The sequence below is a fragment of the Anas acuta genome, chromosome 3 (genome assembly GCF_963932015.1).
Source record: "Anas acuta chromosome 3, bAnaAcu1.1, whole genome shotgun sequence".
In the NCBI taxonomy this organism is placed as follows: domain Eukaryota; kingdom Metazoa; phylum Chordata; class Aves; order Anseriformes; family Anatidae; genus Anas; species Anas acuta.
In genome coordinates, this window is record NC_088981.1 from 53711408 (window position 1) to 53725147 (window position 13740).

At 38.4% G+C, this 13740-nt stretch overlaps 1 protein-coding gene across 2 annotated transcripts in view; it reads right to left on the reverse strand.

Moving 5' to 3' along the window:
- Window positions 1–360: 360 nt before the first annotated feature.
- The window catches only part of NOX3 (NADPH oxidase 3), a 44784-nt gene continuing 31404 nt past the window's right edge, over window positions 361–13740 (reverse strand). For both annotated transcript variants that reach the window (XM_068677167.1, XM_068677168.1), the window contains exons 11-13: window positions 10789–10935; window positions 7552–7676; window positions 361–5340 (exon numbers count right to left, since the gene is read on the reverse strand). In XM_068677167.1, coding sequence (XP_068533268.1) covers window positions 5214–5340; window positions 7552–7676; window positions 10789–10935 — 399 coding nt within the window. In that variant the 3' untranslated portion in view covers window positions 361–5213. The remainder of the gene's footprint in view (window positions 5341–7551; window positions 7677–10788; window positions 10936–13740) is intronic.

The following is a 13740-nucleotide window of genomic DNA, read 5'->3' on the forward strand; positions in this document are numbered from 1 at the left end:
CCACCTGTGAGGTCTTGTCTCCCATGACCAAGGCAGATTTGTGCCTGGCATTTGTCTAACAAGTGTCAAGAGAAGAGAGAATGGCCTGGGGACAATTAGCCTTTGCTGCACGTGGTCATGCACCTTCTGGGCTATCTCCTGCTATACAGCTTTGACCACCATGGGTTTGCATTCCCCAAATGCACATTTTATTTTAGCTTTTGGTACTCATAGGGCGAGCTGCGTGGAAGCAGTGTCACATTTTTCTTTGCCTTTTCACTGTTCCTGAAGGAATTCAGGTGATTCCCCCTCAAAAATATAAATAAATAAATAAATAAATCACTGAAATTGTTGACCTGCTGGGATTATAAAGCTACCATGTCATTTAAGTTTATTACTTTTCCAGAGTGGCTGAGCTGCCTTTAAGGCAGTTCTCATAAGATCTCCTGCTAATCAGAAATACTCAAACATTTGAAAAGTTTTGCACTTTTTTTGCAGTTAACATTTCCTCTGAACCCTTTTATTACATCTGAAAGCAGGAAAGAAGCAGGAGATCTTTGTAATGGTATGGTACATGTCCCATATGACAGACATCCTGTTAAAAGTGGTGGTTCCAGTTTAACCTAAGACACACACTTGCTTAAATAATTTCTACTACATGTGTAACTTTGAGGGAGGGAGAAAGGAGGAGAGCCCAAAACATAAAAAATATATTTCAACTTATGCTTACTAGTGATCAAGCTTAAATTATCATAACACAACTCTTATTGTAATACCATTATTTTTATTGTTAGAGCCAAAATAATTGATCTGTGTATTTATGATCCTTGTCTATGATTAGTTTTCTGTCACAGGATGTGATCAGCTTGTGTTGTTATGACTATATTTTATTTACTACTATTTTCCTACACAGTGCTGAACACTTCCTGCTGAAGAAGCTGAACGGACAAATCCATGAAGATATGTTTCATTTTCCATGACAGTGAATGATGTTTCCATATATAAACATAATAATAGAGTCATTACATATGCACTCATATTATCATAGCTGCTGTGTGCTCAGTGTTATTCAAAACAAGGCAGGAAGCCAAATCTTCCTAGTTTCCATTTTGATTTAAATTATATTTGTAATAAAGGGATTTTCATTCAACCTAAATGCAGTTTCATCCTAGTCCAACAAACCTTCCCACTTCTTTTTTATTATTATTATTATTATTTTTCTTTTATTCTAGGTCACTCAGTCCTGATACATGTGAAATTCTCCTCTGGTGGCGATAACAGCAGTGCTACTCAATGAACTATAACAAGGGCTCTAAATGCATCTCCTGTAGCATACCACAGTGATTTGCAAAAGTGGGAATAAATCAAAGCAGTGAAGAGATGCCATGTTGAGCCAGAAGCTAAATGTTACATCTTGTTGCATGAGGCTAGGGGGAGAACAGATCCTGTTTTTCTGGCAGCACAATATCTTTGTGCTTGTTACCTCCGATCCAACCCCATTAAAACAATCATTCAGAATCTGCAGGAAATTGTCACCTCTTTCTTTCATGCAATGGCAGCTGGTATTGGTGCCTACACACATTTCTCATTTCCTTCAAGATTTTCAACGCACATAAAAAAAAAGAAGCTTAATTTATATTAAAAAATGTGTCAGCTTACCCTGAGGCTCAGCACGGGCACCAGGGAAAAAATAAAAGATAAATGCCTCTAGGTGAACTGGCAGAGGCTCTAATTCTCCACTCACTCTACTGCTACACAGTATGCACCACATTAATCATTTCACACAGGCAGGCGTTTAAGAAAACTTCAACAATTTTAAAATAAAGATGCATTGCCCTAAACTTAATAATAATACAACCGTATCTTGTAGATCAAGCTCAGTTCACACATACCATTAACCTCCAATAGAAAAGATATAAAATAATCTTGTAGTCCTCTGTGACATAATTTTTATTATTGTTTCTTTTGTCTATAAAGCTATGTCACCTCTAGTGGGCATTTCCCGTGCGTATATGTATAAGTGTACATATATAATGTTGTCATTCATCTTATTCAAGATATACACAGGATGTTTTCTACCTCCCACCTTTATTGTGTCGCTGAGTAAATGCATTATGTGATCCCAGTGAACTTCACTACACCTCAGGCCAATTTGGGTGTAGATTTTCTTTAACTTTCTGTGCTGGGGGAGCAAAGTAAGGAAATATTTTCCATGGTTTTCTAGCTTACATGAGTCCCACATTTTTTATTTTGTTTCCCCCTATCCTTCTAAAGCTATCTGATGTTCCACATACTTAACAGTGCTGAAGTCACAAAGATAAGTACAAATAGTACTTGAAGGTGCAAGACAACATCAGGTCTTGAAAGGCAGTAATGATACATTCAGGTAGACTTGGAGGATGAGCAATGCAAAGCTGCGAGGGAAGCACCTCTTTTGGAGGACAGGAACTACACAATAGCAGCTGTTGTGCCAATAAGAGACATTAGAAGGTGGGAGTAAAGACTGGGGTCTTCCGAAGGCCATAGTTTCATCACTTTGACACACAATGTGCCGCAAGGCTGGCTAACCTAACTAGCTGGAGACAGTTGTCTCTTGGCGACAGCACCATACTGTGGCATGCAAAACTTTACACTAGTCCCACCACATTAGAAGATGTGACTCCAGGGACTGCTGGCCCCTGGCTAGTTTCTTTGCCACATGGTTGTCAGACAGCTCAGTAGCTGGCCTGAACTGTATGTCTGGACTCCTAGCAGCCACCTCAGAAGGTCTGCAGAGATTAAAAATGACTTATTGTTTCATAACTACCTCTCAGCATAACAGAGAACAAAATCGGTTCTGGGTAACAGTCTGTGACCTGTGAGGAAAGGCTGGATCAGTTACAAGACAAACTGAAACAGGAGAAATGCAAATAAGAACACTAAAAACACTAGGCAGTGATATAGGTATGGGTGCATTTCAGATGCACCATTCTCAAGGCTTGGCATGTGATGAAATGGCATGCAAATACAGTTCCTCCCCCATCTGCAGACTTTGTTGAATAACCAACCAACCAAAAGGCTTTTCGATGTGATGCAGAACTTGGGGATGGATCCTGAAAGTCGGTATCTGTTTGTGCAGCTGGTGTTGACAACAGGGAGGTGGCTTACACGACCAATCCCCCTTCGAGGATCGAGGACTCCTAGGAAAACATGGGATCTGCCTGCAGTGGGCAAAGGCCCATATGCTGGCCAGCCTGTGAGGAGAATTTTAGACTAGGAACAATGGTAGGGAGTGGTTGGCCGATGACCAAGTGAGGAAACACAGTTGTCCAAGTGTGCAGGATGATGTGAACAGGAGAGGTGCTGTAATCATCAAAACAGGGCAGAAGGAGGCCCACTGCAAGAATATGCACGCAAACAAGCAAGTGTCTGCAGGACAACATGGTGAAGGAAGTTCTCATACCTTCTCTGGAAAACCCACATGACAAGATGCCTCTCTAAAGTGCTGTACACTAACACACATGGCATAGAGGGGACAGAGGAAGAATTAGAGGTTTGCATACCATTGAAGGGCTGTGATCTCATTGGGAATATAGGAACATGGTGGGACAATTCACTTGATTGTAGAGCAGCAGTGGATGGCTACAGGCTCTTTAGGAAGGACAGGCTGGGATGCTGAGGAGGGCAGCTGTCCTGTACGTGAGAGAGCAGCAGGAATGCATGGAGCTCAGCCTAGGGATGGTTGAGAAGCCAGCTGAGAGCTGGTCAAGATTTGTGGGCAGACCAATGTGGGTTATGTCGTGGTGGGCGTCTGCTACAAACTACCTAATAAAGAAGAAGCAGATGAGACCTTCTTCAGGCAAATAGAAGTCTCATGTTCACATGTTTTGGTCCTCATAGGGAACTTGAACCACACTGATATCTGCTGGAGGGACATGACAGGGACCAAGCAATTCATGTGATTTCTGGAGCACAGTGATGATGGCTTACTTATGAAGGTGTTTGAGGATCTAATTAAGGCAGGCAATCTGCTGGAGCTCACACTTACAAACCAGGTCAAGTATGTAAAGGTTCATGGCAGCCTTGACTGCAGTGACCATGAGATGGTGGAGTTCAGGATCCAGAGAGAGAGAGATACAAGGCAAATCACAACTCTAAGCTTCAGGAGAGTAGACTCTGGTAGGGACCTGCTTGGAAGGATCCCATGTAAGGTCCTGAAGAAAAGAGAAATCCATATAATTGGATGATTTTTGAGAATCACCTCCTCCAAGCTCAAAAATGATCCATCTGGCTGTGGAGGATGTCCAACAAAGGTGGTAGGAGGCCTGCATGGATGAACAAGGCTCTCATAAAGAAAAACAAAACAAAACAAAAGAAGTGCAGAAGACGTGGAAGAAGGGATACATGACCCAAAACCTCCAGAGGTCCCTTCCCACCTCAGACACCCTGTGATATCTCTGAATCTTTGAACCTGTATATTTTAAAGCCTGTTCTTCAATGCCCGTGAAGCAGTGTGGCATTTAAAAGACACCTGTTACTTATTCCCTCAGTTTCAGCTGCCTGTCTCAGGAGATCCATTTGCTGACAACAAAAATTTCTGGAGTCTACTTAACCTTCAGAAAATATTATATTATTGCATGCACCACCAGTATCACTGCAGAAATGACAGGTTTAAACGGTGCCTGCTTTGGTAGGTCAAAAGGAATTTATTAGGAAGTGTATATTTAAACACTATTTCTATGGCACAAAAGACAATGTAGATGTGGCTCAGTAGGAGACTAGAAGTGCAAGTTCAGAACACCAGGAAGGAAAATGCTTTGAACGACTGGGCATGATTTAAACAGCAGGAATGATAGTATTGCCTGCAGTAGTAGTTTGATCATACACAATAGCAACATACAGATCTAAATGGCCATTTTTCTTGCACCTTTTTCTTTAAAGTTTAGTGATTTGAATGTGATTTATAAAGCGTAGTGATTTGTATTTGTTTTCACAGAGGTGTGCTTGGATTCACAGCATCATTGACTAAGCAATGAAGAATCAGCCCTTCAGTTCTTTGAAGGAAAGGCTAAGGACCCAAAACTTTAGTTTAGGCTAGGGTCCAAAACTTTAGTTGGCATTTTTCTGCTGAAGTCAGTGCAGCTGCTTCAATTTACAGTTCTCAACATCTGGACTGCAGAATGGGAAGAGGACCGGAGAAGGTGAGGAAAAATGCACAACTTGGTAATACCTATTACAGAATTGAGAGGTACAGCCTAGAAACTTTCTTCATTGTAGTGAAACTGAGCTCCTCTTGGATCAACTGATGAATAGGAGCTGCACATCTTTTGAAGGATCTTAGAGAGAGTCTTGGGTCCACAGAAGAATACTCCAATGCTGTTGCTGTAATCACAATAACAACAAAAAACATAAAAGCAGCAGAATAAATAGATAAACTGCACTTTTTGACAGCCTCCAGATTTGTTTGTATCTTTTGAAATGGCTTTTTGAGAAATACATTTGAAAAGTTTTGTGTTACTGTCACAAAGTATTACAGTATAATTATTTTAATACTTCAGTGTTTATTATGTCATATTGCTTAATTTATTTGGATTGCTATATTAGAGGTCACAAATTATTTTGAATTGTAGTTCTTTGGTTTTGATTGTCGTGCTTTTTTTTTTTTTTTTTTTTAATTCAGACAAACAAACACACTGCTTGGGCTGAAAACGTTCAGTGCTTTTTTCCAGATGAATAAATGTTTTTGTTGTTTTTTTTTTCCCCTAAAAATGCATAAAATGTTCACTTGTTTCTGAGGTTTTTGTTGTTGTTGTTGTTGAATTTTAATACTGATGGCTAATTTTTTTTTAAAAAATAAATAAATAAATAAATAAGGTAAATAGTTCTCATAAATAACAAGAACATGACCATTGTAACCAACAGTTGTGTTCATAAGTGCACATGTATGTTAAAAGGTACTGGAAACCTGTTTTCTTGCTGCAAAGGGCTATAAAGAGTTTGCTTTTAAGTACACACATTCTTTTAAACATACATGTATATACATGTATATAGGTGCACACAGATGCACACCTGCTGTGCTACTGGGGGAAGCTGATTCTGCTTAAGCACAATGTAAATGACAAGTGACAGTGTGTTTCAAAAAGTTTGCTCCTGTAAAGCTGTGGCTGTAGATCTGATTTTGGTGCCAAAGTTGTAGTCCCCCCCATACTGCTCTAGTTCTTGACTGCACTCAGGTTCCACCTGAGTGGTATATTCCTGCTAATCCGCAAAAAGACACTCTTGCACCATGGGAAACTTGTTGGACCTCGATGCAGCAACCTAAAATTTAGTTAGTTCATACAAATTGATTGTTCCATCCTACAGTAGAAACTCTCAAGTTTCTTCACCTCTTGAACTTTCCGTAACTCAGAGCAAGAAAAGGTAGGGTGTTTTTTTGATTCAGTGTGCACAAGTAGTGTATATTTCATGCAGTGTTTTCCTTAACAGGTTCAAAGTTGACCATCAACATGTGCATCTAGGTTCAGAAGCAAATACAGATTTTTCTGTTGCTTGAGCACTGGCTTTCTAAGGATATATCACAAGACCCAGTACAGAAAGTTAATACCCATCTCCTTCCCTGAGCATTAGAAAACCATACTTTTCTCAGCTGTTCTTAAAAAAGTAACAAAATTATTATGTTTCAGCTATAACTTTAAAAAGCTCTGTTTTTGCTGTAGAACCCCTATAAAAGGTCTTTCAGAAATCATATTTTCTACCCTTGGCCTCTTTCTATTTTTAAACTTCCCTTATTTCCTTATTGTATTTATTTTGACCTCTATCAAGTGGTTTCTGTATTACTGTTATTTTTGTAATTTTATGGTATTCTTGTAGCTTACTGTTTTCTCTTTGATCTACTCCTTTTCAGCTTTCTCATCTTTAAAAAAAAAGTTTTCTTCTTTTTCCTTTTTGTATCTCTGTCTCCCAAGTGCAAGCCTTTATTTTGCATTAGCAGGTAAATCTTTGGAAATCATAAAGGGTCCCAAAGATTCTGGAATTTTCTACCGCTGAACACAAAAATATTTCAAATTCTTGCTTCAAAGACTTTCAGGAACAAAGAAGCTTTTCTCAGACCACTAGCGAATCCACCAAGTTCAAATGAACTGTCTTTGCCAGCAGAGATGAACTAATAACAGAACAGCATAGTCTTGCAAGAGTAGCCAAATATGTTCAGGGAACAAACATATCCTTGACATCATAAGAAAAAAATCACAGTTTATCTCTTTAATAACCATCTTCAAGGGAAATTAATGCTACTTTGTCCTTTGTGCAGAACAGTAATTGGATTGTGTGTTTCAATTATATCTGGACAAAGGCCAGGATATTGAAATACTTCTAAATATTAGATTTTCTTGTCCAAAAATTAGATTTTATTGGCATTCTCTTTCCGAGATTTCTTCATTAAAAGCTTCATTAAGCATAAATCTTCTTTCCACACAGCTAAAAAAAACTAAATTATTTTAAAAGGGTCATTTAGAAAGGTTTGCCCTCCCCTCCTCCCACTGTTTATGCTGAGAGACAAGTTACCTAACAAGGTTAGAAGCCAACCTGCCTTACCTAGGATGTTTTTCGGCTAGCTGCTTGAACTCATTGTCCCAGTTTGGCCTTCCATAGAAGGTCTTCTGTCTCAAACCAGTAATTACATCCATCTTGTCATCATAATGTAGGGCTATGTGAGTAGCCTAAAGGCAAATTCACAAGATAATCATTTTAGAATCAACAGTGTATACTCCAAGTAATAGGAGAAAGCAGTAATACAGCTTCTCAGTGAAAGACAGAAGTATTAATAAGAAAGAAAACTGTAATTATCAAATGGCAATGAGGAGAGGAGAGGAAAGGAGTGGGGAGGAGAGGAGAGTAGGGGTACTCAAGAAGTGCCCATGACCTCGAAGGTTTTCAGTTTCTTGAGACAAACATTTGAAATGAGTTGGGATTAAATCTGTTTTTACTATCTGGACCTAAGTGCCAATGACACTTTTACAGGCAAGATTCCTAAACTTCTTCTCAGTTTTTGAATATCACACCCTACACTTCATTCTCTGCAGTGACAGTGACAGTCACTGCTTTAAGGCCAAGTTGGAGTTTAGGAAAAGGAAAAAATAAAAGTGTATTGAGACAGAATTTGACAATAAATATTAGAAACTACATGCACCTTAGGGACTCTTGGTATGTCCTGACCATTGTGCTGCTGATGTACCAGAAGATAGTCATGGATGTATCGGCTCTGTGGGGGTAAAACCCTGAGTATTTTATCTTCTCCTGGCATGAAGGCAGGTGCAGAAATTAGATCAGCTCAGGTGAAGCACTGATCTGAGTGAGCTGCATGTGTCAGTGCCAAGAAAACAAATCCTGATTTTCATGGACAGTTACTGTCCCTCAGTTCTTATGCTACACCCATTTCCATGCTATCTGAGTACCACTAGATATAACAACAAACCCACCATTTCTCTTAATTGTGCTGCTATTGTGTAGGAGTAATACAGTTGTTTTCATTACTGTTATATCGCTGTTACTATAACTGTCGAGAAATTACTGGAAGAAGACTAAGTTAAAAAATGGGCTTTGCATTTAGTTCAGGCCACTATCATCTCTTTCAGAAGTGGCTGCTGAAATTTAGATCTATTTCATGCTAATATTGTATATTTCTCATGCTAATGAGTGTTATGAGTCTTCCGTGTTGATTAACAAATCTATTATTCTTGTCAAGTGCATTTGTCACAAGAGCTTACAAAAACTCCTTGTTAGTTTGGGCCAGTGTCACAGAGGGCTTGGAAGATTCTAAGAAAAACAAAAACAAGGTATTTGGTAGGAGTGGGAGGCAGGGAACAACGTAGGATATTTGAATTGCTTACAGCAAAATTGTGCCACTGAGCAAAGGGGGTATTTCGGTTCACATCAAGTGGAACTTTTTCAGGGTTTTTGGTGTCAGTCCTTTGTATAGCTCACAGTGTTAATGAAGAATCTAAAGAGCATTATAAGAAACAATAGGCTGAAACTTAGTTTCTTATCCAGGAAGAGACAGACCTGTGCCATATCTGTTTGGCCATCCAACACCAAGAAAGAATATACAAAGAGCCTGAGACACTGAAAAAAACTTATGTCTGTGGGGGGCTTGGGTTTGGGGGTAAACACCCTCCAGAAGTGGAAGGTGCACTAGAAGATGTAAATTTACTTAATTTCAATATGAAGTAAAGTTAAGCATCATCCAAATATTAGTGGAGATGAATTTCAAACTATGATGAGTGATGAACTAGAATTTCCTGACAGTAAAGAAGGCCTATAAGAAGAGGGAGCTCTGTGGATCTCTGAAGAAGTGGGAGCAGTTACGAAGCACAGCTGCTCTTGGGCTTTGCTTGAGAAGCAGCCACTGAAAAACAATCCTTTACTGCCCTAGCCCTTTGGAGGTGGAGTGCTGAGGGACTCTGGGAGCAAAAGCAGTACCAGTGTAGTGGAGGCAGCACAACTCCAAGGATCTTTCTATATCACCTAACCAGCAGCACCAGATAACATAGCAGTGCTGACAGGAGACTGGACAAAGGGGTTTGAAGGGAAGGAGAGACTTCAGAAATGTGTGGAGCACATAATTGAGGAGAGTCAGGCATCTCAGCAAGAATAGTTGTCTGCCTACCTGACTTTTGGTCTGATATTTGCCCAAGAGGGAAGTGAGATGTTGACAGCTAAGAGATGAGGGCAGCTTTGTGTTTTGTTAGGTTCATGAATAACTTCTTTCAAAACTGATTTTAGGTAATACCTCATGTTATTGGTAATGCAGAGTAGGGACTTCTAGGATTGCTTTACTCCTTACTTCTATGACTACTGTACTTCACTATCCATGATCGGAAGAGATTTTTCTGAATACATTTTTTTACACATACCTCGTTACATGATCAAATCCCTGAAGAAGGCAGAATTTTTTTTTTTTTTTTTTTTTTTTTTTTTTTTTTTTTTTTTTTTTTTGTGGTAAACAGCAAGGGGAAAGATTTCTGAAATCTGATTTTTAATCTTTAGTAGACAGTCCTTGTATTCAGTATTCAGTAGAGGCAGCAGGAAATAAAATAGTAGAGCAAAGACTTTTCTGTGAGAGATTTTCTGGCAGGTGCCTAACTCTGATCATAGTGTGATCTGAGAGATCAGTTAAAAAAAATACAGAAAGAGAAAATCAACTCTTTTAGGTTTAGGTAAAGACTAAAGAAGTTGAATAAAAGCCACACAGTCTAAGGATTAAGTACCTCAAGGTGGGATGACAACTTGAAATTATAAAATCATGAATTTAAACTCAGTCAGAGAAAATATCTTTTCAAACAACATAAATCAGTCCATAGAGTTTGTTGTCAGAATGTTATGAATGCAGCAGGATTCAAAAGTGTACTGGACATATATGTGAACAACAAAAATTATAGTAAATAATGAGTAAACAAAACCAATGCTTTTTATACAACCCTCCATATTTCAGTGTAAATATGCTATAATCTATTTAAAGGATGTTCCAAAAACATGGACAAAATGTCCCTTTACAAGCTCCCAAAAGGCTCTCTGCACTTGTGTTTGAAACACCTGGTAGGCAGGGCTGCCCAGGAAAAGAGACTGGACTGGAGGGATCACCGGCTTGCTTTCTCTGTTCCTGGTTTTCTAAATGTGAGATGGAAATGGAAACAGACAGTCTGGTGTCTTTATATTTACAGTTCTTTGTCTCTCTGTTTCATCCATCATTCATTCATCTGTTCCTATTCCATATGTTACCATACTGGAAAAGCAAGGTACATTAACTCAGACTCATAAGAGTTTCATCATTACCTGACTTTCATCCCAACCAGTAAGAAATATATGATAACTTAGAAAATCATTTTTCCCTTTTTCAGCCATTTTTGTTTCCAAAAGGAACAGAAGATCAGCAAACCACTCGAATGCTGATGGGTCTCGACAGATCCAGTAAAAATAAACCTGTCAGATAAAAGTAAAGAGATTAAGCAAGAAGAGAACTTTCAATAAAACTTCCTAATGATAAGCTCAAGTCATTAACCACAGCGTGTGTGACTCTTCTCCACTGTAAATTTAAACAGAATCACACATCATTTTGATGATGAAGAGGCTCTGTAATTAAAATAAATAAATAAATTCATTCATTCATTCATTTTCATCTTAATGATTGACTGAAGATTGATTCACGTGTCAGTGAAGCTAGGCAGTGCACAAGTTTCCCAATTTCTCCTGCCAGTACACCTTTAACTAAGAGTACCTAATCCTGCATTTCTTGCAAATCGCTTGAAATCCTTTGAAACTTTGCATTGATTTTTGGTTATGATGAACAGGGAATTTCAATTTTACTCAGCACTGAAGAAAGGAATTCTTGTTTCTCAAGACTTTGTACCATAGGTTGACAGTTGATGTGGTCAAAAGGTATTAGCTATGTACTTCAAGTTAAATACCCTATATAAAAAAAGTCTACAGAATGTCCCTAGATTTTTTAATTTATGTCTTTTTTAATTTGGAGCATATAATTTCTAGAAAAACATTAAACTGTAACTTTAAAGTTGCCACAGGGGTCTAATGAACTGCAATCCCATGATTTTGTTTTCTATTGATTAAAGACCTCCTCTCTATGAAAAATTTACACTTTTTTTTTCCTCTAAATTTCTCTAGTTTCATCTTCCATATGCTGTATTTTTATTTTATTTTATTTTATTTTATTTTATTTTATTTTATTTTATTTTATTTTATTTTATTTTATTTTATTTTATTTTATTTTATTTTATTTTATTTTATTTTATTTTATTTTTAATGTTGTAGGCTGGATTGGAGAGCCTACTATTAAAGCTTTGTTTCCCAGGCAGAAATTAGAGGCTGGGATCAAGTTGTCCTGTATTTGCTGGGATCTTGGCACAGGGTAATGCTTGAATAGGGAATCAGATTGTTCAAACCAGATGGTCAGTCACTGTCCATATGATGATGCATGTTTCTATTTCAAGAGTCCTCATTGTGGTATCTTCAGCTGGATCAGGTGAGACTCCCCTAAATCCCTGTTCAGCTCAATACTTAAATCCAGGTGGCCCAGGGACCTCTGGGACCACTCCAGCACGCACATGATCTATTGTGATCAATTATCTTACCTACATACAAAGCATTTTTAAACTAATTAACTATGTATAAAAGACTGTCCTGCATGACCATTTCTGCAGGAACAGTTTCTGCTGGAACTGTTTATTTGCAAGTGTGTTATCCATGTACAAGTGAATCAAATCTTCATCTGGAACCATGTGTGGAGTCTCAGAACCTGTGAGATTTATCTCCCAGGATCTTAATCAACACACTAAAACATACAGCTGGATTAGGCAGAGCAGGAGCTGCCTCGGGGAGTCTTCAAAACAGTTGGAAATTCCCACCTGGAAACCTCCTCCACTAATCAGTCAAATGCTGAGCTGTGAAGGTATCTGGCAGTGTCGCCCATCACCTCATTTCATCTAAGTCCATTGTCTCAAGCTCATTCTGCTGTGCACAGGACAAGAAGGGGAATTCCTGAACCACTCGGGATAGCACTTGGTGTCTGCCCAGCCACTGCCATGAAGCACAAATGAACCACAATTATATATACCATTTATATATAATATATATGCATATATATACACACAAATTGATTGCTATTCTTATTACTTAAGTTCTGGAGCTCTTGCCATGCTAATGCAATCCATCATTACATTCAAACAGAGAGCAGCAGACCTTGAAATACCCTGTATGCCAGGCACAGCTGCATGCAGGGACAACCATCTGGAAGCAATATAAGGTCTCTCAGTCAAGAGTCTTGAGCACACATCTCCAAGGCCATTATGTCCTTCCAAAAATGATACCTGATGTCCAAGCTTCTGTGGTGAGATGTTCTGCATATACTGAGTGGAGAATTTTTGAAGCCTAACTGCAAGACCTAGAAGTTCTTCCTCAATTATTTATAGCCCCATTGCATGCTTAGGATATGTGTTCAGCTAATGTAAATTTTACCTTTGGGGAAATGGATGCTTCTCCAGACCAGCATGAGGCAAAAGACCAGCATCTTGCAAAGATGCAAGATGTTTGTATCTTTGTGGTATAATGGCAAAAGGATAAGACAAAAATATCATGGAAAAGGTAAAGAGGTAAACAAAGATAATTAGTGTAGAGAAAATTGGGACTGACATAAAATAAAATTGTATTAAAAAATACAGAAATAAAGATAAAAATAAAGATAAAAATAAATTGTGGCCAGAAATTTGAGAAGAGTTACTGCAACTCTTGGAAAACAGACCAGTGAGAAACTCAGAGGTAATGAAACATCCAAGGCACATGGAGTGGGACTGGAACCAGAGATGAGACAAGAAACCAGTGATGAGATCTTAAAAAGATCAGGACATCAACAATTTGGAAAGAGAACATAGGGTCATATTTGCTACACATAATTTTCTTCCTAAAATGCTGGGGTAGAACCCAGCGTTCCTAAATTTCATAGTTCCTCTGCTCACCAGGAAGCAGGATCAGGAAAATCCAGTGATGGAGAGAGTGCTTGTTCTGTGCACTTCTTTGTCAAAGACTCAAAGACCGACTGTTGTCAGTCATTTCAACAGCTCAGTGGTTCTCTCTGGACAATGTAATTTTGAGTGTAATTTATATAATGCCTCAAAAGGGATACTTCACAAACATGGAAGAAGCTTAGAAATACACAAACTCAGATTAAAAAGGAATGACATGGAAGTCCCCTATAAACTTATATAATATAAACTA